The 23,041-nt window shown below is 41.2% G+C and overlaps 1 protein-coding gene across 1 annotated transcript in view; it reads right to left on the bottom strand.

Annotated features, from left to right (window-relative positions):
• The window catches only part of GPR158 (G protein-coupled receptor 158), a 307,100-nt gene that overhangs the window by 19,214 nt on the left and 264,845 nt on the right, over positions 1 to 23,041 (bottom strand). The window contains exon 7 of the mRNA XM_084621991.1: positions 11,952 to 12,190. Coding sequence (XP_084478117.1) covers positions 11,952 to 12,190 — 239 coding nt within the window. The remainder of the gene's footprint in view (positions 1 to 11,951; positions 12,191 to 23,041) is intronic.

The raw sequence follows: 23,041 nt of genomic DNA, 5'->3' as shown, positions 1-23,041 counted from the left end.
TTGCTATAAGATGGAATGGATAGGAGAGCATGCCACCCCCAGACTAATAGCACACAGTGGTAAGGGCACTCACCTGGGATGTGGGAGTCCAAGTTCAAGTCCTTTCTCTGTTTCAGGGACTTGAACCGGGGTATCCTACATCCCAAGCAAGTGCCTTAATCAAAGGACTATTGGCTATACTTAGGGGGGGGTCTTTCTCTCAATTTTTTTTCATGAAAAATTTCAGAAAGTCTCTGCTTTGTTTCACATTTTGAAACCTTGACATTTTTTGTGAAATGGAATTTCTGTTTTCTGGCCAGCCCTAATGTTGAATACTGCTTACTCATTGGAAATGACATAACCATGGGTTGCAGAACCAGGCCCTTACCAAAACAAAACAAATTTGTAGATTATGACTGACTATTCTTATTCATCAGGCACAAGAAATAGGTTGCACATTCTCCCATTCCTACAGAAAGAAAGGTGAGAGGGAGGGAAGAGGCAAAAAAACAGAGCTGTCAACATCTGCATGCAAAAGAAAGCATTAGCTCACAAAACATGGCAAGACAATGTATCCTCAGAAACGAAGTGACAACAGTATAACTGCAAGGTAAGTATTCAGGGTGGATGGACAAATGAGAGATGTATTGAGACACATATGAGAGTAAGACAAGTGTTGCTATGAAAGCATATGTTGATGTACATGTAATTGGAAGGCAAAAGACAAAAATAGGGTGTAACTTAAATATCCCATATACATGGATGGAGTTTTTAAATGATCTCTCCCACTGTTCACTACCTTGTTCTTATCTAGATTACATCTTACCCAGTCTTTGTGTTACCCAATTAATCAGTTTTATTGTATCCCCCAATTCCTAGGAACAGTGGCTGTTTTTAATGGATTTTTACATGATTTTGATAGCAATTCAGCTATTTCATGCTTTTAGTTCATTTGGAACACTTGGTTATCCAATACACTGAGCCAAATTCATGCCATATTCTACACCAGTGGTCGGCAACCTGCGGCCCGTCAGGGTAATCCGCTGGCCGGCCGCAAGACAGTTTGTTTATATTGACTATCCATAGGCACGGCCGCCCGGAGCTCCCATAGGCCGGGAACGGGCAGCCGTGCCTGCAGATGGTAAATGTAAGCAAACTCTCTCACGGCCCGCCAGCGGATTACCCTGACAGGCCACGTGCAGCCTGTGTGCCGCAGATTGCCCACCACTGTTCTACACCATTATTCATGCCTGGTGTAACAGAACCATAATGTCAACTGTACCAAAGATGAATCTCCCCCATTTTCAATTTAAAATTTCATTTGTAAATGTTCTTTTTTGGTGTTTTCACATTTCGGTGAGGAAGGGCAATGATAAGCTTGCACTGTGTAGTGCATGTTTATTATATACAGTGGACCAGACCCTCATCGGATGTAGACTGGTGTAGTTCTATTGACTCGATCAATTGATACCAGCAGAAGTTCTGGCCCTGTATGTTTACAATGTATTGTAGAACAGGGAGTTGTCTGTGGAAGTTAATTATTGCTCTTGAACAATGAAGTATTCTTTTAATGCACATGCCTCTGACTCCAAAGCCTCCTATCGCCCGTGTAGTTTATTAATTATCTTAGCACTAATTGGCATTTTAATAACTTTCCCTATGATTTAGACTTTCTTAATAAAAAGGTTTAATGTCTACATTCACTCCTAGCTGCCATTTACTTTATCTACAGTTCATATCCACTTTTCACATTTGTAGCTAAATCTTTACCATCCACACAAAAACGTGCAGATGGGGAAAATGCATGTGTAAAAGACTGATGGCTTTAGGGTGTAGAGCTTGCAATGCATTCTGCATGGCGTGAGAAGGATTAGAACAGCAGTTCTCAAACTGTGGGTCAGGACCACGAAGTGGGTTGCGACCCCATTTTAATGGGATCACCAGGGCTGGCATTAGATTTGCTGGGGTCTGGGGCCAAAGCCCTAGCATGACCCCTCACATGACTCCTCCTCACCCCACCCCACCCCCAGCCTGGTGCCCAGGCGCTCTCCCTGTCCCTTCCCCATCCCACGTTATCTGGGGGGGGCTCTGTCCTCCCGCTGTGCTGGATGCCGATTTCTGAAGCGCAGGGCTCTCCCGGGAACCCCAATGGTGAAAGGAGCAGAACCTGGGGCCACCAGGTGGCCCCACGCCAGCAGCTGTTCTGGCACAGCTGTACTGCCCCCAGCGGGCTGTACAGACCCAAGACAGGAGACAGCTGCGTGGAAGGGCTGGGAGCGGTACAGCTGTGCTGGAGGAGCTGCCAGCGTGGGACCACCCGGCAGCCCACAGTTCTGCTCCTTTCACCACTGCGGTTCCTGGGAGAGCTCTGCGGTTCTGAAAATGTGTCTTTCTGGTATGGCGTACTAGCGATAAATTTCTTAATGGTACGGAATACCTGACCGTACCTGCTTACTTGCACCACTGTTTATAAACGTACTGTCGCACTGTACTTTCCAGTGGTGATTTCAGTTTGTAAAGTAGCATTCTGCAGGGTGTACAAGGCTCCTGCTCTCTAGAGGTGGCCTTCCAAACCACTGTCTAATCTGGCACACCTTTCAATACACTTCTTTCAGAAGGCGAAACCATTAACAACTACGATTTACTATACATTTACGAGGCAATTATGAAGCAGGTACCACTTGCAAAACACATAACTGTTCCATTACACTGAGGACATCTTTTCTCAGAATACTGACAGACTAGAACTCTAATTAAACCCGTAACACAGGCTATTTGATTTTACTCAGTTTTAACTAGCATTTTATTTCCTCAGTCTATTGTCCTTATTTCAAGTTACGTTTCCTGAAATTCACTGAGCCATGATCTGGAAAGCTGGCTATTCCATCCATTTAACCACTCAGACTGTCTTTTGGAAGCTAAGTGAACACAATTTTAAAACAGAAAAAAATACTATGCCCTAGATTCTTCTTCTTCTCCCTGTAGAGTCTCTTTCTGCTTCGCTGCACTCCACCTCTCACCTGGAGGGCTACGCTTCGCTGCACTCCACCTCTTACCTGAAGGGCTATGCTGTTTCATATTAAAAGTTCCTTTTCACAGACTGAAAGGATTTTCAGACATTGCAAGGATCTGTAATCCCTTTATATTTCTTCAGTTCTGAATTGTTTCCTGGATCATTCTGTTACCAGGGTTTTATCTGTCCCTTTTAACTAAGCTGTACTTATTTCAGTGTCATTTTAATCTTCAAAGAAAAACAATATGCATTCCTTTGCAATATACCATATATGGCAACTATTAATGACATAGGGCCAAATCCTTTACTGAGGCACAACTCCCAAGGACTTCAGTTGGGAGCAATGTGTAATATGACTGCCTGAGCTCAAGCATCTGAACACAGTCTCTCCCACGCCCATACCATCCCCCCCATTTTATCCCCTCCCTTATTCCACCTGCTTCTCCATGCACTGACTCCACACTCTCATCAGTCATTCCACACCCCATCTTCATTACTGCATCTACTCTCCCACCCACATTCTCCTTCCACAGCCTCTCCCTCAGTTTCACTCTGTGTGTGTGTGTGTGTGCATACACAAAAGATAAAGAGGGAAAGAGAGAAAGGAGAGAGAAAGTGAAGGATGGAGGACAGCTGAGAGAGGGACAACAGAGGAGACTTTGAGCTCCTTACCCCCAGCTTGACATACCACTAGATATTGAGTGACAGGGAAGCCCTGGGACCTCTTCCCTGTCTCCTCAGACAAACAGCACAGGAAGTGGCTATGCAAAGGGGAAGCACCCACGGGGCTGTGGTATCAAAAGTATCAGGAGTAGGGGAAGGCCTAGACAACACAAGAAGTGGTCAGGGAAAGGGAAGCCCTGGATTGCCTCCCCAACCCAGGCCAGTGCCACTGAAAGTGCCCAAAGAAGAGGAGACCTGGAGCACCTCCCCATCTCAGTCAACAGCACTAGAGGGAACTCCTCTGAGTGGCAGGTACCTTGCTGAGCATCAGGTTTGCCAGCAGGAGCACAGCTCTGTAAGCGTGTTGTTTTGATGGAACCCTGTGTAGGAACTGTGCCTAAGGCCTGGTCTACACTGCTGCTTAAGTTGATGTAAATTACATCATTCAGGGGTGTGAAAAAGTCACCCCCTAAGCAACGTAGCTTACATCAACCTAATGTGGTGTCTACACTGCGCTATGTTGGCCGGAGATGCTCTCCCGCCAACTTAGCTTTTGCCTCTTGGGGAGATGGAGTACTGAAGTCAACAGGAGAGTGCTCTGCTATCGACTTATCACTTTTCACCAGACCCGCAAAATCGACACCACTGGATAGATTACAACAGTGCCGATTTAGTGTGCTAGTGTAGACAAGATAACATAATTTGATCCATGCCTCTGTAGGTACTAAGAAGGGCAATATTGCTAGCAGGGAGCCTAATCCTGCACTGTTGAAGTCAATGGGAATTTTGCCACTAACTATGATAGGTGGAAAATTAGGGCTACAATAATTGCATATGTGCGCAAAATATCGATTTCTTGTTCATTTGCCTTAGTAAATTAATTGGCTATGGATAATTAAAGCAATCATGATGTAATAACAAAGCATTTGCAATGAAACACACATGTAGCTGTGTGATAAAGAATATTTGTATGCTGTATTTGACTGGTAACTTGGTAATATACTATACTTATGCATTTTGATTTTTTGAGGTTCAATCATTTTGTTAAATTTAGATTAAAAGTCAGCTGAAACAATGCTGTAATTTTAGAGGTTTTTAGGGCTAAATCCCATTTTAGTTTTTTTTAATTAAAAATTTCAGTGGTTTTCAAATATTACACAAAAGTTTATAAGGGGCATAGAGATGAACATAGTTAATCCGGGAGCCAAGCAATTTAAATACATTTCTAGTTTGAATCAATTTGCCTCTTCAGTGCACATTCAATTGAATTGCTTCATATTCCTAAACAATATTTGTTATAGGCAAAGCTCATAGTACTGCCTATAGTTAAAGTAGATTGACACTTTCCATAATAAGATCCTGTTTTCAGCAGCTTATAACTTTGCCAATTTTTAACTGTTTAGACTGAAATTTCCCATGCAGGTTGTCTTGCCTCCGGCTAAATCTTTTTGGAATGTTTCAGCTAAAACAGTGCAGCTATTTCTGAGAACATGATGAAGAAAAAATAGGTTGTTTTGCCCATTAAAAAAAAAAATTCTTACAACCATTTTGTTGAGCTCTAGCACCTCTATACTGAAGTACAGTCTTGAAATTTGGCAGGGTCACTTTGGTGTTAGTAATGTGATTTTTGCTGTCCCTGGGAAAAATGACCCTTCAAGTTAAAGAAGTATTGGCTGGATGAATGGACTATAAGGTGGATAGACAGTTGGCTAGATCGTCGGGATCAACGGGTAGTGATCAATGGCTCCATGTCTAGTTGGCAGCCGGTATCAAGTGGAGTGCCCCAAGGGTCGGTCCTCGGGCCGGTTTTGTTCAATATCTTCATAAATGATCTGGAGGATGGCGTGGATTGCACCCTCAGAAAGTTTGCAGATGACACAAAACTGGGAGGAGAGGTAGATATGCTGGAGGGTAGGGATAGGATACAGAGGGACCTAGACAAATTAGAGGATTGGGCCAAAAGAAATCTGATGAGGTTCAACAAGGACAAGTGCAGAGTCCTGCACTTAGGACGGAAGAATCCCATGCACTGCTACAGACTAGGGACCGAATGGCTCGGCAGCAGTTCTGCAGAAAAGGACCTAGGGGTTACAGTGGATGAGAAGCTGGATATGAGTCAGCAGTGTGCCCTTGTTGCCAAGAAGGCCAATGGCATTTTGGGATGTATAAGTAGGGGCATTGCCAGCAGATGGAGGGACGTGATCATTCCCCTCTCTTCGACATTGGTGAGGCCTCATCTGGAGTACTGTGTCCAGTTTTGGGCCACACACTACACGAAGGATGTGGAAAAATTGGAAAATGTCCAGCGGAGGGCAACAAAAATGATTAGGAGACTGGAACACATGACTTATGAGGAGAGGCTGAGGGAACTGGGATTGCTTAGTCTGCGGAAGAGAAGAATGAGGGGGGATTTGATAGCTGCTTTCAACTACCTAAAAGGGGGTTCCAAAGAGGATGGATCTAGACTGTTCTCAGTGGTAGCTGATGACAGAAAAAGGAGTAATGGTCTCAAGTTGCAGTGGGGGAGGTTTAGATTGGATATTAGGAAAAACTTTTTCACTAGGAGGGTGGTGAAAACTGGAATGAGTTACCTAGGGAGGTGGTGGAATCTCCTTCCTTAGATATTTTTAAGGTCAGGCTTGACAAAGCCCTGGCTGGGATGATTTAGTTGAGGATTGGTCCTGCTTTGAGCAGGGGGTTGGACTAGATGACCTCCTGAGGTCCCTTCCAACCCTGATATTCTATGATTCTAAGACCCTCCCCCCAAAAATCTCACTTTGCAGATGCTCAGTAGAGATTTATTAGAGCTTGGTGGTGAAATTCTTCACAGATTCCATCTGACCGAGTATGCTCCAGCTCAGAGCTACTGGAGATGAGCAAGACTTTCCCTTCAGTTGCTCTTCCCAGCAGCCAGAGCCCACTGCAGCACTGGGCACAAGTACTCAGAGCCAGAAGACTCTCTCCAATGCTCTCAATGCTCCCCTTATGTCCACTGAGTGAGGAGAAGGAGAAATCCAGAGCCGTCTCTTGGGTACGATGAATCAGAGCGATCACTCCGGGCCCCATGCTTTGGAGGGCCCCACGGGCCAGTGTGATTCGCCAGTGCAGTCAGTCCCGGAAGTGACGGATTCATCACTTCCACCCTGGGCTCCGCAGTCCCCTAGGGATGGCCCTGGAGAAATCAACCACACTGAAATGCAGACAAGTGAAGACTTGGGTTCTGAGCAGCAGGAGAGGGGATTGCAGAAGCCAAAAAGGGAGGAGCAGAAAGGGAGGGTGACCAGGAGCCAGGATAGGAGGTTGGACAGCTTAAGTAGGTTATCAGTGAGCTCCTGATGGAGACATTTTGGCCTCTTACTATTCTTCTTATCTTCATATCAAGATAGTTTTCTGTTATGATTTAATATTGTCTCCTTGAGAAACTGCCAGCTCTGCTGAACTCATTTTCCCCTTAGATTTTCTTCCCATGGGACCTTAACCTACCAGTTCTCTGAGTTGTTTAAGTCTGCTTTTTTGAAGTCCATTGTCTTTAGTTTGCTTCTCTCACTCCTTCCTTTCCTTAAAATCATGAAATCTATAATTTTACGATCACTGTCACCCAAATGGACTTCCATGTTTAGATTTATAACCCATTCCTCCCTGTTAGTCACAATCAAGTCTAAAATGGCTGTTTACTTAGTTACTTCTTCCACTTTCTGAAATAAAAAGTTGACTGCAAACCACAATACATTCTGAAAACTTGTTGGAAATTTTGTGTTTTGCCATATTACTTTTCCAACAGATATCTGGGTGATTACAGTCCCCCGTTATTACCAGGACTTGTGTTTTGGATATTGTTGTTATTTTTTTTTCTACAAATGCCTCACCCGCCTCTTTCTCTTCATCTGATGGTCTCTATGGTCTACCATGACATCACTCCTGTTTTTCCCCCTTGTAAACGTATTGTCAAACGTAATAGAAACTTAAATACAAAACATTCACTGTTGCTAAAGGGTTTGGATAAATATCATGATTAGTATGGAAAATACTCCATAAACCCTAACTCCCATAATCTCTGTCAACATAAAAACTTTATCTCATTATGGATTTGTAGAAGAACCTGGTTAACTTTCACTTCACTAATCTGCAATCTGGACAATTCTCTTTCTGCCTTTCAGCAAAGATTTGACAGGAGAGTGCAATGATGAACTCTCACATTAGTAGGATTTTATTTTACAAAATATACTACAGAACACTCACTAGTATTCTATGAAGCTTTACACTCAATTAAAATTAATTAAATCAACAAGATACATTTTGTAAGGCAGCATCCTTGGTTTTCATTTTATATTATTAATCAAATATCTTCACATATGTGCTAATTTATAAAATGTAATAATTATCAATGGAACTCCCAGTCAATGGTGTGAATTAGTGAGGTTCCACACTATGTATTATTTCTCCTGCCAAGTCTCAGAAAGGAAGTATCCTGGTTTTGAAAACACATCCAGTTGGTCAAGAGCTTTTCAGATCTTTAGTTACTGCACAAATCATCCAGTGTGTGCAACTGTATTGCATCTGTAATATCTTCTGGTATCCGTGATACTGATTCATAGGATTCTAGAGATATCTGTATGAACATATTTGCACATGTAGTTTGGGTTAACACGCAATATGATAAAAACTCACGACATTTCTACTTTTCCATTTTTGTTCAGGCTTGTATTCCAGCTTTATCTTCATTCCTATCTGATTCATTTTGATAGTCATCAACAAATCTAGATGTATATGCATCTTGAAATACATTCCTTGTCAATTTCTAACTCCAAGCAGAGGAAATATTTGCCATTTGCATTGGTGATCACATTGGCTGGTCACATTTTTCTGTGTGAATGCTGTAATTCCGGCCGCTATTGCGGGTACAAAACCAGGAAAATAAAAATCTTTGTTTACCATTCTGTAATAACTAACAGTAGAAGAGCAGCAGGAATGCTCTAATATACTATTGTACCTGATAAGCAATGAAACTATGGGACAAACTAGTTTAATATCTGACAACAACAAATGCTTCACATTTTCTCCTCTTGTTATTTAACTTAAAAGAGAGATGTCTGATGATGATTGAGTTTTATAAACATGGGGTTACTGGAGAACTTCCTTTTACATTGTCCCTCACACTTTATTATATTGTATAGGATAACGCAACACACTTTAGACAGTTCTTCCAAGAGTACTGATTTACCTGGTATATTATCAAATGTTCTACTGAGTGCCAGTTTCTACCCACCAGCACAACATGGTCTGCAGGCCACTGGCTAGAATGTTAACAAAGAAATTAGGTATCTAAGGGCTGTCTCTGTCTGACCCAGAGATCTCACACAAAGGAAAGAGGGGCAGAACAGAGGGAATAGAGAGATGGCATGGGGTGGCCTTGGAACCATCTCATACCCACTGCAGTCCCTGGTGAGGTGGGAGCAAGGAGCCTAGCCAGTTGCTGTCTCCCTTTACACTGCCATGATGTCAGCCTTCTGTGTGCTACTATGACACCAAAGTAAAGCTTGCTAAAAGGAACTGCTCTTATAAACCATAGCCAGCTTCTATCCATCTCTTCTTCACTACTCCCTGGGAGCCACTGAGAACACCTTCTCCTCACTCACCAGCAGAAGAGCTCTATTGAAAAATTGGGTTGGGGGGGGAGCCAGGAAGAGGATGAGCCAAGGGGATAAGGAGGTGAAACAATTGTCGAGACAATTATCTATTTCTGTCTCTGAAATATTGGAGAATTTGATATAGTTCGGTGGAAACAGATCCTGTGGCTCACCAATACCACTGGAGAAATGACAGGATTAGGTATGAAAAATATTAAAGGTAACTGCATATTGTCAGGTAGTCCTCTTTATAGATATACTGGACTTCAACATGGGAAACCCAGCACAACCTATTACAACACAAAGGGAAAACAAACATGCTGCCTTTCCTCTTCAACCTGTGATACAATCAGACAAGAGCGATTGCAGGTTGTCACTTCCCCCATACCTCAGCAATCTGTCTCAAACATGAGGAACACTCCTAACAAATAAATGAAGTTGGCAGTTTCAACAAACATGTCATCACTTTGACAATCAATTGTGAACCTGCACTGGGCTAAATCAGCCCAGTTCACACAAGGGTGATCTATCCAGGTCTGGTAGAACAGAAATAAAATGCTTGCATTAGGCTTCTCCATACTTTGTCAGTCTAAAGAGGATGTAGACTGGTTTCCTGGTTTCAAAGCTCTTATTTTCATGAGCACCAGATCACACTGTTGTTGTAGTCCAAGTTACACACCTTTGAAAATGATACAATATTCAAAATCTTTGGATTATGTTTCACCTTTCAGTGCAGATAAAAAGTGTTATTTCTAGGGCTGTCAGGCGATTAAAAAAATTAATCACAGTTAATCACGATTAATCACACTGTTAAACAATAATAGAATGCCATTTATTTAAATAGCTTTGGATGTTTTCTACATTTTTCAAATGTATATATTTCAATTATAACACAGAATACAAAGTGTACAATGCTCACTTTCTATTTATTTTTATTACAAATATTTGCACTGCAAAAAACAAAAGAAATTGTATTTTTTGATTCACCTAATACGAGTACCATAGTGCAATCTATTTATCATGAAAGTTGAACTTACAAATGCAGAATTATGTACAAAACCCCCCTGACTTGAAAAATAAAACAATGTAAAACTTTAAAGCCTACAAGTCTACTCAGTCCTACTTCTTGTTCAGCCAGTCGCTCAGACAAACACATTGGTTTTCATTTGCAGGAGATAATGCTGCCCACTTCTTGTTCACAATGTCACCTGAAAGTGAGAAAAGGTGTTCTCATGGCACTGTTGTAGTCAGTGTCACAAGATATTTAGATGCTAGATGCACTTAAGATTCATATGTCCCTTCATGCTTTAACCACCATTCCAGAAGACAGGCCTCCATGCTGATGACAGGTTCTGCCTGATAACAAGCCAAAGCAGTGCGGACTGACACATGTTCATTTTCATCATCTGAGTCAGATGCCACCAGAAGAAGGTTGATTTTATTTTTTGGTGGTTCGGGTTCTGTAGTTTCCGCATTAGATTATTTCTTTTTTAGGACTTCTGAAAGCATACTCCACACCTTGTCCCTCTCAGTTTTTGGAAGGCACTTCAGATTCTTAAACCTTGAGTCAAGTGCCGTAGCTATCATTAGAAATCTCACATTGGTACCTTCTTTGCGTTTTGTCAAATCTGCAGCGAAAGTGTTCTTAAAATGAACATGTGCTGAGTCATCATCTGAGAATGCTATAATATAAAATATATGGCAGAAAGCAGGTAAAATAGAGCTAGAGACATACAATTCTCCCCCAAGGAGTTCAGTCACGAATTTAATTAACATATATTTTTTTAACGAGCATCATCAGCACGTGTGTCCTCTGGAATGGTGTCCAAAGCATGAAGGGGCATACAAATGTTTAGCATATCTGGCATGTAAATATCTTGGAATGCTGGCTACAAAAGTCCTATGTGAACACCTGCTCTCACTTTCTGGTGACATTGTAAATAAGAAGTGGGCAGCATTATTTCCCGTAAATGTAAACAAATTTGTTTGTCCTAGCAATTGGCTGAACGAGAAGTAGGACTGAGTGGACTTGTAGGCACTAAAGTTTTGCATTGTTTTGTTTTTGAGTGCAGTTATAGAACAAAAAAAAGTACATTTTTAAGTTACACTTTCACGATAAAGTGATTGCACTCTAGTACTTGTATGAGGTGAATTGAAAAATACTGTTTCTTTATCATTTTTACAGTGCAAATATTTGTAATAAAAATAATAATATAAAAAGAACACTGTACACTTTGTATTCTGTGTTGTAATTGAATCAATATATTTAAAAATGTAGAAAAAATCCAGAAATATTTAATAATTTTCAATTGGTATTCTATTGTTTAACAGTGCAATTAAAACTGTGATTAATTGTAATTAATTTTTTTAATTGCAATTCATTTTTTTGAGTTGATTGTGTGAGTTAACTGCAATTAATTGACACCCCAGTATGCATCCGATGAAGTGAGCTGTAGCTCACAAAAGCTTAAGCTCAAATAAATTGGTTAGTCTCTAAGGTGCCACAAGTACTCCTTTTCTTTTGACACCCTTAGTTATTTAATTTTCCTATATGCTTTTCAGGTGAAGGTCCAAGGTCTGACAAACGCTTTGAGAGGTTTTGTTTAGTTTTTTGTAAAGTAAACGAGTTTTATTTAAAAATTAAGAGACAAGCCAAAAAGTCAACATACCAATAGCCATCATGTAATCCCAGCGGTCTAGGAGGCACATATTGAAGATCAGGTGGTCTGATGTTTGTCCCTGGCCAATAAGTGAAATATTTCTCTCCATGTTTTGGTAGACTGCAGAAGTCCAGCCGATCAGGAACCAAAAGACTATCAGGAGAATTACAGCCAGCATCCTCAACACTCGGCCACCTGTCATGTATGGAATACGTTGAGCAGTTTGGGACAGGAATACCTTCAAAACTCTGTAAAACCAAAGAATGACATTTGAAGGATCATTACTTTCACATTTATTATATTTAAATTGAACTGATTGCTTATTAGAGACTGCCAGGCAACAAGAATTAGCGAATTTGACCAGTAATTTTTAAAGCAAAGTTTGTGTCCAAATCTCCTAATCAGAGTTGAAATTTTTTCTACAATTGAAGAGCAAAAATACACAAAATCTTCTGTCTTGAGTATCATCATATGAACAACCCTTGATGTTCAGCAATAAAATCTTACTTCAAGATTAGCATCTACATTTACTTTTACAGGAGAGAAAGTAAATGTAACTGGCACTTCTTAACAAAGAATAGAATAGGGTCTATTAAGGCAGAAGAGCTAGAGCTTAAATCACAGTTTGACTATAAATACAAGCTTAACACTACACGTTAAGTGAACTTGGAGATCTCAGTAAGTTCAACATTATTCAGCTGTTTTCTTCCTGACAGTTACACCATATGGAGGCATACTTTTTAATCTTTCCTTGTTTGATAGATATGATGTTCAGTTCTCCCTTTTTAGATACTAAATATTTTATATTTGATGCAGATTCCAAAACACTTCAGACAGGAAAAGAGATGGGATCAGGACAGATAATTTTCACAGGAGTGAGTCACGCACAAATTTCCTCTACCTTTATCAACCAAAAACTAATCTTGCATTCTCATTTTTAGAAGAAGGAGCTTACTACAATTCCTGGATCCTTAAAAATTTAGCCTGACCAAAGGATTTCCCACCATGCAGGGTGAATGCCACAGAATAACACTGAGTTCCTCAGGTAGGAAAAATAACCACCCTTTTCTTGCATAACTGGGGGAATGTGAAGGGTATAAATTAGACCACAATTCAAGAAAAAATGTATAGCATGAAATATATGAAGCTTTGAGAATTATGGAAGCATTACTTTTCAACAATTTGAGAATTATACCAGCAAATTTCCTTTTCTATCTATTTTGGCTCTTCAAAGTCAAATTTTTAGATAATATTGAAAGCCAACATGTTAACCTGTTTTGGTTGGGATGAGTCAGGACAAGTCAAATTTCTTCCAGCACCATCTCAATGACTTTTGTCCATAAAAGCTCACCTCTGCCCCACCTCCGCCTCCTCCCCTGAGCGTGCCGCCGAGTCCTGCTTCTCCCCCCTCCCTCCCAGTGCTTGCGCTGTGAAACAGCTCTTTCGCACAGCAAGCGCTGGTGGGAGGGAGGGAGAGAGGGGGGAGGAGGAGGAACACGACGCACTTGCGAAGAGGCGGGGCGGGGGCTGGGATTTGGGGAGGGGTCCAATAGGGCCAGAGAGGGGGCGGAGTCAGGGCGGGGTCAGGGGGACACGAGCACACACCAACGCCAAGGAAAGTTGGCGCCTGTGTCTACACTACAAGCAAGGGATGTGATTCCCCTGCTTATGCACACATACTTGTGCTAGCTCTCATCAAGCTAGCATGAGTATAAATAGCAGTGTAGCCACGGTAGCATGGGGAGCAGCCCAAGAAACACCCGGTTTCAGACACGTACATACTCGGATACACTGTGTCTCTGCTTCAGTTACCTGTGTTACTATAGCTACACGGCTATTTATGCTTACCCTAGCTCGATGAGTACAGATAGCCTGAGAGGCTGAGAGCTGGCAGAAAGGCAGCAGACAGCGAGAGAAGCAGGGATGAAAGCAGCTCGGAGAGGGAGTAGAGCAGGGGTGGCCAACCTTGGCTCTGGAGCCCCATGCGGCTCTTCAGAAGTTCATATGCGGCTCGTTGTATAGGCACCGACTCCAGGGCTGGACCTACAGGCGCCAACTTTCCAATGTGCCGGGGGGGCTCACTGCCCAACCCCTGGCTCTGCCACAGGCCCTGCCCCCACTCCACCCCTTCCCGCCCCCTCCCCTGAGCCTGCTGTGCCCTCGCTCCTCCCCGTCCCATCCCCCCTGAACCCCCAGCACGCCATGAAAAAGCTGATCGGGAGGTGCTGGGGGACGGGGGGTGGAGCTGATGAGGGGCTGCTGATGTATTACTGGTTTCAGAGTAGCAGCCGTGTTACTGTGGCTCTTTGCCAATGTACACTGGTAAATTCAGGCTCCTTCTCAGGCTCAGGTTGGCCACCCCTGGAGTAGAGGGACAGAGCTCATTGGGGCACAGGATTGGCTGGAGAGGCAGGCCTGGAAACTGTGAGCAAGAAAACTCCAGCTGTTTGATTCCTGCTGTGTTCAGGGAAACAGGACTTTATATACATTCCCTGTAAACAAAATATCTGACTTGTATAATCAATTTCTCCTCCTAAAGGAAACAACCTGGCAAGCCCCCAAATATTGATTAACTGCATGGGTCCAAAGAGGCAACAGCATGAACAGTCCTGCAGTGGCAGCTGAACGTATAAAATAACCTACCTGAGCAATTTTTCTTAATTTCTAATTTCTATTATTTTATGGCTTTTCTGAGTAATCCTGTCAAACAGCTCCGTTAAACAATTCATTGATTTTTGTGATACAAAAGCTATATTTACACACATTAAATGATGAGAAAAGGGTTAAGAAGTGGGCAGAGTGTATTGCTGACTAGACTTCCATACGGGAGGCAAAGTTTGCTGGCTATTTTCACTGGCGAAACACAGTATATGGGGCTAGCTACTCAGCCTGTTTAAATCAGTATAATTCCAATGAAGTCAATGGAGCTATGCCAATTTACGTCAGTTGAAGACCAGACACACATTTTCTACTTACTGGACTTTTTTTAAAGTAAAGTAAAGTTTTAAAAGGTCGCATCTATCAGTGCAAGAAATGTAATTGAGAAGATTCAGGCTCAGACTCTGCTATTTTCAGTACAGCTGAGCTTGCCATCACTTTTGCATGACATAGCACAGATGGCATAGAAATGTTGATCTAGAGATGAGCATAACCTTGCATATACGGAGACACCCCACAGCTCTGCCAGTGCACTATATTAGCGCTCCGGTACAACAACTCAATCTACTACTGAAAAAACTTTTCAGAATCATCTTCTCGCAATTCTACATGTGCAAGAGCATTGCAAATGCCAAAAGAAATACAGAAGACACCAGAATTTCTAGAACATTCTAATAGTGTTTCTTACCATGATGTTGGAAAAAACATGGAGAACTAGCACACCAGTGACCCAGCAACAATTTACATCTATCACCCACAATAACAATAATAAACTCAAAAACTTAAATGATGCCCCTCATCTGGATATCCCACTGTGTCTTCTGTGTCTGTCCTTGAGACTGACTCTTTGGACCAAGATGTCAGCAGTTAATAAATAAAAGTAGTCGGTGTAACCTGAAGTAAAGCGTGCACTGGAGATGACTGTATGCTTCAAACAAACAGAGAACAGAAGGCAAAACCAGCTGGTACATGGAATAGATGCAGTGTCTAGAGACTGTAAATGAGTAATGGGTCAGTATTTTAATTTTGTCTGTAAATTGGTTACCACTACCCCTGCATTGCTATTTAGGATCAAATGCTTGCCTTTGCTGAGTGGGTGTGCTGGGCTAAGGGCATGAAAGGGAAGAGAGTCTCTTGGGGCTGTGGAGCTCCAGTGGGCTAATTTGCCCAACATTGCCTTGAATATTCTACCTAGCTGTTGCATGGGCCCACTAGGAGTAGGGGAACAGGCCTTCCTCCCATCTGTCCCCCCAATCCAGCTGTTAGGGACCAGATCATAGGCAGTCAAACCTAGTGGGTCAGAGCTGGAACTGGCATCAGGAGCCAAGCCAAGGGTCAGAGTGGAAGTTAGGAATTGAGAGGTGGGCCAGTAGCCAGAAAATGAGCCAGACTCAGAGCTGGGCCTGGTAGCTAATGGTCAGGAGCAGAGCATAGGGGCATGAACCAGAGAAAAGGCAAGGATCAGGCATGAGGCAGGAGCGGGGCAGAAATTGAGGGCAAGGGCAGGAGCAAGGCATGAACCAGGAACAAGCACAGGAGAAGAGCAGGAAGTGGGAACAGGAGTTGGATGCAGATTGCAGGAAACATGCAAGAGTGGGGTCTAATGCTGCAGCAACAGAAAGTCCACGTGGTTGCTCTGTCATAAATATAAAGGGAAGGGTAAACCCCTTTAAAATCCCTCCTGGCCAGAGGAAAAATCCTCTCACCTGTAAAGGGTTAAGAAGCTAGGATAACCTCGCTGGCACCTGACCAAAATGACCAATGAGGAGACAAGATACTTTCAAAAGCTGGGGAGAGGGAAAAACAAAGGGTCTGTTTGAGTGATGCTTTTGCCAGGGACAGAACAGGAATGGAGTCTTAGAATTTAGTAAGTAATCTAGCTAGATATGCGTTAGATTATGATTTCTTTAAATGGCTGAGAAATTAAGCTGTGCTGAATAGAATCCTGATTTTACAGAGGTGATTCTTTTTATTGTTACTTCTTTTTTACTGTTTCTTCTATTAAAATTCTTCTTGTAAGACCAGAATGCTTTTTTCATTGTTCTTAAGATCCCAGGGTTTGGGTCTGTGGTCACCTATGCAAATTGGTGAGGATTTTTACCAAACCTTCCCCAGGAAGTGGGGTGCAAGGGTTGGGAGGATTTTGGGGGGAAAGACGTTTCCAAACAACGCTTTCCTAATAAAATAAACCCTGATAAACTTTTGGTGGTGGCAGTGGAAGTCCAAGGGTAAAGGGTAAAATAGTTTGTACCTTGGGGAAGTTTAACCTAAGCTGGTAAAAGTCAGCTTAGGAGGTTTTCATGCAGGTCCCCACATCTGTACCCTAGAGTTCAGAGTGGGGAAGGAACCTTGACACATGCAAGAGTGGGGTCTGATGCTGCAGCAACGGAAAGTCCACATGGTTGCTCAGACAGCCCACCCCAGTCATTTCTGGCTCAAGTAGTGCGTGTAAACCAATCAGGTGACCACACACCTTGGGCATTCCAACAGACTTCCTGTGAGCCTGATGTTTCAGGATTTGGTGAATTGCTGCTTCGTCTCTCTCACTTGGAGGTGACAAGAGAGCATCAGAGACCCAAGCCCATCACTGACCCAAGTTTAGACCCACTGAAACAGAAGACCTGCACACTCAGATCCTTACAGCAGTATAGCCACTCTAGCCAATGAAGGATTTGGCCCAAAATTTATAAGGACCTGTCTGGGGGGTAATAAATGGCAATGTTCATATTTGAGGATATACTGGTGATACCTTAATGAATTACTGATCAAACAGACTAAAGAATTGAATGATCGGGGAATTCAATTATGCGTTTCCTAACAAATCATATTGGCTTTTAAATAGACATTGATTCCATGATTCCTTACCCTGGATTTAAAGAGGACTTGTATTATAAGAGACAAGCCCAGCCCAGCCCAAACTTGTCAGACAAAGTGTGACTCAGAGGAAAGAGAGAAATGCTATTAAGTGGGGGTGGGATTTCTTTTTTTCTTAATGCGTGGTAACAACTACCTTTGCAAGCACATAAATCTAGGATCTAAACATGGTCCTAATCTATAAGCTGTTTCTGTATAAGTCCTCCCCCATATCTCCTGAGGGTTTTCTACTCCCTGTTTTCTTCTTACATTAAGTGTAGCTATTGTACTGTATCTGTAAACAAATATTAATGTTTATACAACACACAGAAGATATTGGATTGGATTTTGGAATATTCCACTGGAGCCAGAGGAACATTATTAAGGTAATTTTGAGAATCTTTGACAAAAGGCCTATTAAGAGTGTAGGGAATAATTTATGTTGCCATAATTTCTATGTATGTGGGTTAGGGTGAGGAAAGTTTAAAGTAAGGAGGTGAGTTCACATGCAGGAATCAAAAGGCTATCAGTAGGAGATTGTGAAAAGGGGCTCAATACTTATCTCATTTAAGTCAGTGGCAAATTTTCCCACCGACTTTAATGGGAGCAGGACTGAGCCCAGTATCATGCAACTTTAATAATATGGAAATATTAAAAATACTTTATTTGTTTTCATTGATATTTATTAATTTGAACTAGATCTTGTCAATCCATCCACATGTAGATTTGGAATGAGAAAACTGATTCTTATTTTCTTAAATTAAATCAGCCACCTAGATTACAGTATTTTCCCATGCTGTATACATGTTTTGTATTCATCTTTCATCTCTGTGCCTAAAATTTCAATCCAATGTTAAATGTAAAATGGGCCCTCTGAAGAAAGCTGATTTTCTTGTGGAATTCTGATCAAAATGTTTCAGTGTGTGGAGCTGACTCTGAAGAGTACAGCTAGAGAGTCTTTTGACATACCAGCTGAGGTTTGTTTGTCCCTTGAGCCTCCCCATTTCCCAGCTCACTCTTGTGCTTCATGCTTTGGTTTTGGTTGGCTGCTGTCCTCCATTCCAGGGGAGACTGCACTGCATATATGTTGTTTTTGAAGCACTGTAGTTTGCTTATTACCATATTGCCAAGATGTCCCACCCTCATCACAAATGGACAAATGGCTGCTCCTCCTCTGCTTTTGCCCATTCTGGATCTGGGTCTGTGTTGTATTGACTATCTGGGGACTGAGGGGTAATAAGGATCAACACTGGACCTGCCGTGACACATCACCAGGTTTCAATAATGCAGACCATATTGGATCTCATCTGCACAAAATCCTTGTCTGCTATCCATTAATTATATCTCCTAACGGAAATAAACCACCCCATGGATCAGTTTCTGTACTAACACCCCAGGCTATCCCACTTAGATCATCGGTACTGCACAGGATATAAATCAGCACAGAATTTGACCCCTTAACTGTAAAGTTATCTGATCACTCAGAACTATCACAGCATATACAACTCTTATTTATGGTGTTAAATAAGGAACCCAGTCAAACCATTCCCAAATTATTAGTAGCAGAAACATTACAGTCTGTCAACTTTTCACCTTTGGGGTTAAGCTGCATGGTTACTTCTGCTTCTTCAACATCTACAGATGTCAATAATAATGTCCTGTCTAAAATTCCTAGAATTTTGAAAAACACCTGCTACCAAGAGAGCCTCTATAGTGTCTTTGACTCATGTCCTTGAGCCACTGCTGTTACTTTTGTTAACATAAACACTTCAATTATTTCTCTGTGGCAGACATATTTAAAATGATTATACATACTTCACCTGCTAAAAATGAATTCTGTGCATCAGCTCCTCAAACATCCTTTTCCATAAGCAACCCAATCCAGTCTAACCCTTTTCCCCAATTCAAACTGAAGGTGATTTGTTGTAGAAACATTAAGTTCACAAGGCTCTTTCTTCTGGTGCTTTGGTCTAACAACTATAAATCCTTCAGGCTACACAAGCAGTGGCTAAGCTAATTATTTGCTTCTAAAAATCACCAGGTGATCATTATCTTTTTGTAAATCTAAAGCCATTCAGTTCTTTACCCGTACCAAAGACTTTCAGAACTGGCAATACAAAAGATCTCAAGGTCACTATTTAGCCAGAAGCTTATACTGTGAAAATAGATCTGAGTAATGCCTGCCTGTTAATCTCCTCTCACCATAGTTCAGCACATTTTGAAAACCTCTATTTCAAAACTAGGTTCACTTGGAGTTTATGGATTTGAACTCACCACTCCAACTAAACGTCAGGATTGCAACCTGCGTTGAACTGAACCCACCGATTTTAATTTGACTTAATTTGGTGAATGAAAGCAGTAGGTTTGAAACAGTTCTATTTCCTTTTAGTTTTGCTCTCCACAGACATTCTCTGTTGCTGAAAATGTATATAGACAGTTTTAATAAGCCTCTTCAGAGGCAGACATATTTTTCCACTGGTCAATCTTAGGGTACTATTGCCCAGATGTGGTATATTTCTGTTCCCAGCTCTGCCACTGACTTCTAGTGTGACCCCTGCCAAGTCACTTAGTCTCTCTGTGCCTCAGGTTTCTCCATTTGTTAAATGGGGATAACAACTTTTGCTTCTTCCACGATGCCCCAAGAAAGGAGTTAATAACAACATATAGCATAGACGCTAAATACAGTTATTCCCTTCCCTGGGTTTTCCGGTGAATTCTGTCTTAAGCATTTGCTTAATTGCTTTGCTGGATCAAGGCATCAGATCTTTAGAACAGGGACTAATTTTATTTATATATGTTGTTCAGTTCAACCACACCGTTGGTCATTTAATAACCATTTAATAACCGTTTGGTCATTTAATTTATGAGATTTGTGATAACATTTCAAGAGCTGGCAACACTGATAACAAAAGCACTTGCCTACCTCACAGGATGTTGTGAGGCTTAGTTCACTAACTTTTGTAAAGCACTTTGAGATCCTTTAATGGAAAGCACTATAGAATAATTGTACAAGGTATTATTCTGAGTCAGAAACCAAAGACTAGTTCACTAACCATAAGTTAGGCGATTAAATATATTTCACTCTGCCACCAGATTTATTGTGGGGACTAAAATATTTATCAATTGCATATTCACAAATTATCTTATTTTTCTTTATTTTTAAAAATAAATGTTATTTGACAAACATTAAATAATATTTTAGCAACAGAAGAAAAAACAACAAGAGAGTCAAGAAAAGTATGTACTGGGATACTTAACTGTTTTTACTCTCTGTCTTGTTTTATATATGGCCAATATGACATGTTAACTGTTAATTTACCTACGGTGTAATTGTGTTTGAAACAGACAGATATCATACCTTTAAAATAATCTACTTTTTTAATTCACTGACTTTCCTAAAGTCAAATTAAATAGCAAGTTTCTGCACTAAATCAACCACTAAATCACCTCACCTCTAACTGGTCCCTTCTGATTTATTATTGCTTTGAATAATAGTATTGAAAAACATTAATAGTGCTATTATCATGACTTAATACAATTCTGTTACTGAATCTTCTAATGGAATAAATTAGTTGAGTTAATGCAATGCATTGCAAAATTCAGGCTTGTAACCACAGTAGGATCTATGAACTCAGTGATTACTATGAAAACTCAAACTCTTACTGTTATGTGAAAAATAGAGTACAATTCATTTACTCCTAGAGCCACGTTCTGTTTTCTTTGCACATACCTACATGATTATAAGATTGTACTGAGAGGTCTAACCCGGTCAGACAAGATTAAAGAAATATATTTAACAATATAAACTAGTTCTTTGAAACGAGCAGTGGATAATACCAGTAGATCCTAGACCAAATCTACTTTGCTAAATCCGGCATTAACACTTCCATTTTTAAAACACACTGCTTTGAAGCAGCCCCATTTGAGAAAGAAATGGGCTGTAGATACTGTATCAGATTATTTAGAAGGCACACATACATGATCATTAACTAATATCATTTCACTATTACAGAACTTCCTCTCCATAAATTCCAACTTATTTATTTATTGTTCTCTCTAAGCATTCCCCAAGAACACTGCAGAAAGTGGAGCAGCCATTATGTGCTCAGTAATAACTCATACAGTGCAGATAAGAAATGTTGGCCAGGATGGAGTCAAAAATGGAAGGATCAGAGGAATTCAGTTCCCCTAGTTAAAATACTAAAATAAAGAAAAGAGTAAGAATCACTTCAGAAATACTGTATATATACGAACATCTGAAAAGCTGTTGCAGAGGGATGGATTGTTCTGCTCTGATTAGCCTCAGCTTGGCTTGCAAAGTGTTGGCAGTAAGGTACACAGCTGTGTGCAATACCCCTGTGTTTGCCTGTAAAGTACTTCTCCATAAATTATGCACACTATCAACTAATGGTATTGTTATTTAAACAGATCAATTAAATTCAAACTCTGGAGGAGATGAATTACATTAATAACACTTTTTTCTGCAGTTTCAAATAATGTGCAACCTTTAATTAAAGAAAAGATTTGAAAATTGTCTTGTTTCAGTAATGTCTGGAGATAACGAATCCTTTCTTAAGATTCAAGGTCTTACTGTCAGATAAATGCTCTTTCAGCTGTATGGTGTGTAGCAATGGGAAGATCCACTCACTAATTAGGTTAATTGTGAATTAATATGCCTTATGAATGTCACAGAGGATCTCTCCTTGAAACAATTTTTTTTAAATTTTTTTAAAAATGTCTGTCTGAATTTAAATTTGGTGAAAATGATTCAGGAGAAAAGTTGCATCTCTTAGCAAGTACAAGCTTCGGGCTTATTTCTCATGACCTAGTGACTCACTGCTCTAAGCTGTGTACACACTGCCAGGAATCTCATACAACTTGACAGGATTATCTATTGATGGTAACTCAGCATTAAAGGTGTGTCTAGTCTGAAATAACTATTTTTGATCTTTATGTATGTTAGTGCAAGAATATGGAGGGGAGGTGCAAAGAAACTAATGAACAGTGGTTTTAGCAGTAAGCATGCTGCCTCAGGCTTCTTCTTGAGATCTTAAATCCTTTAGAATATCTGTTATTTAACTGATGCTATGAGATCCTCTATGCTTTGATCAGATGTGTAGTGAAAGCACAAATCAGTTTAGTAACATACAGTGGGAAAATTCTGCTCACAGATGCACTCCAAGGTACATTATTTCTCTTTAGTAATAATATTTAGTATGGTAAAACGTTCCACACACTTAATGCAGTGGGTAACATGCCATCCTCATTCCACATACAAAGCTATATACATCCACCAAAAACAGCATATGGCTTTGTAGTGAGAAGGTGTGGCCCCCCTCAGAGAGGGATCACAACACGTCCCCTGGAGGGGCCAAACCTGGAGAACCACGTCCGCCCTGCCGGAAGCGGAAGGGCAGGATAGGAACAGAAAGTGCAAAAGGCAGGCCCTGCAGCTCAGTTGGGCGGGAGCCACTAGAGGAGATGGACGCATCCTGCCTGCTGCTGGAGCCTGCAGAGGAGGCCTTCTGAGGATGGAGCTCCCAGGACCTCTGGCCGACCAAGACGCTGAGGAGTTGCCAGGGCTGCCA

Source organism: Lepidochelys olivacea (genome assembly GCF_965140295.1).
Source record: "Lepidochelys olivacea isolate rLepOli2 genome assembly, chromosome: 2".
NCBI classification, from domain to species: Eukaryota; Metazoa; Chordata; order Testudines; family Cheloniidae; genus Lepidochelys; species Lepidochelys olivacea.
This window is presented reverse-complemented; position numbering and strand designations above follow the sequence as displayed.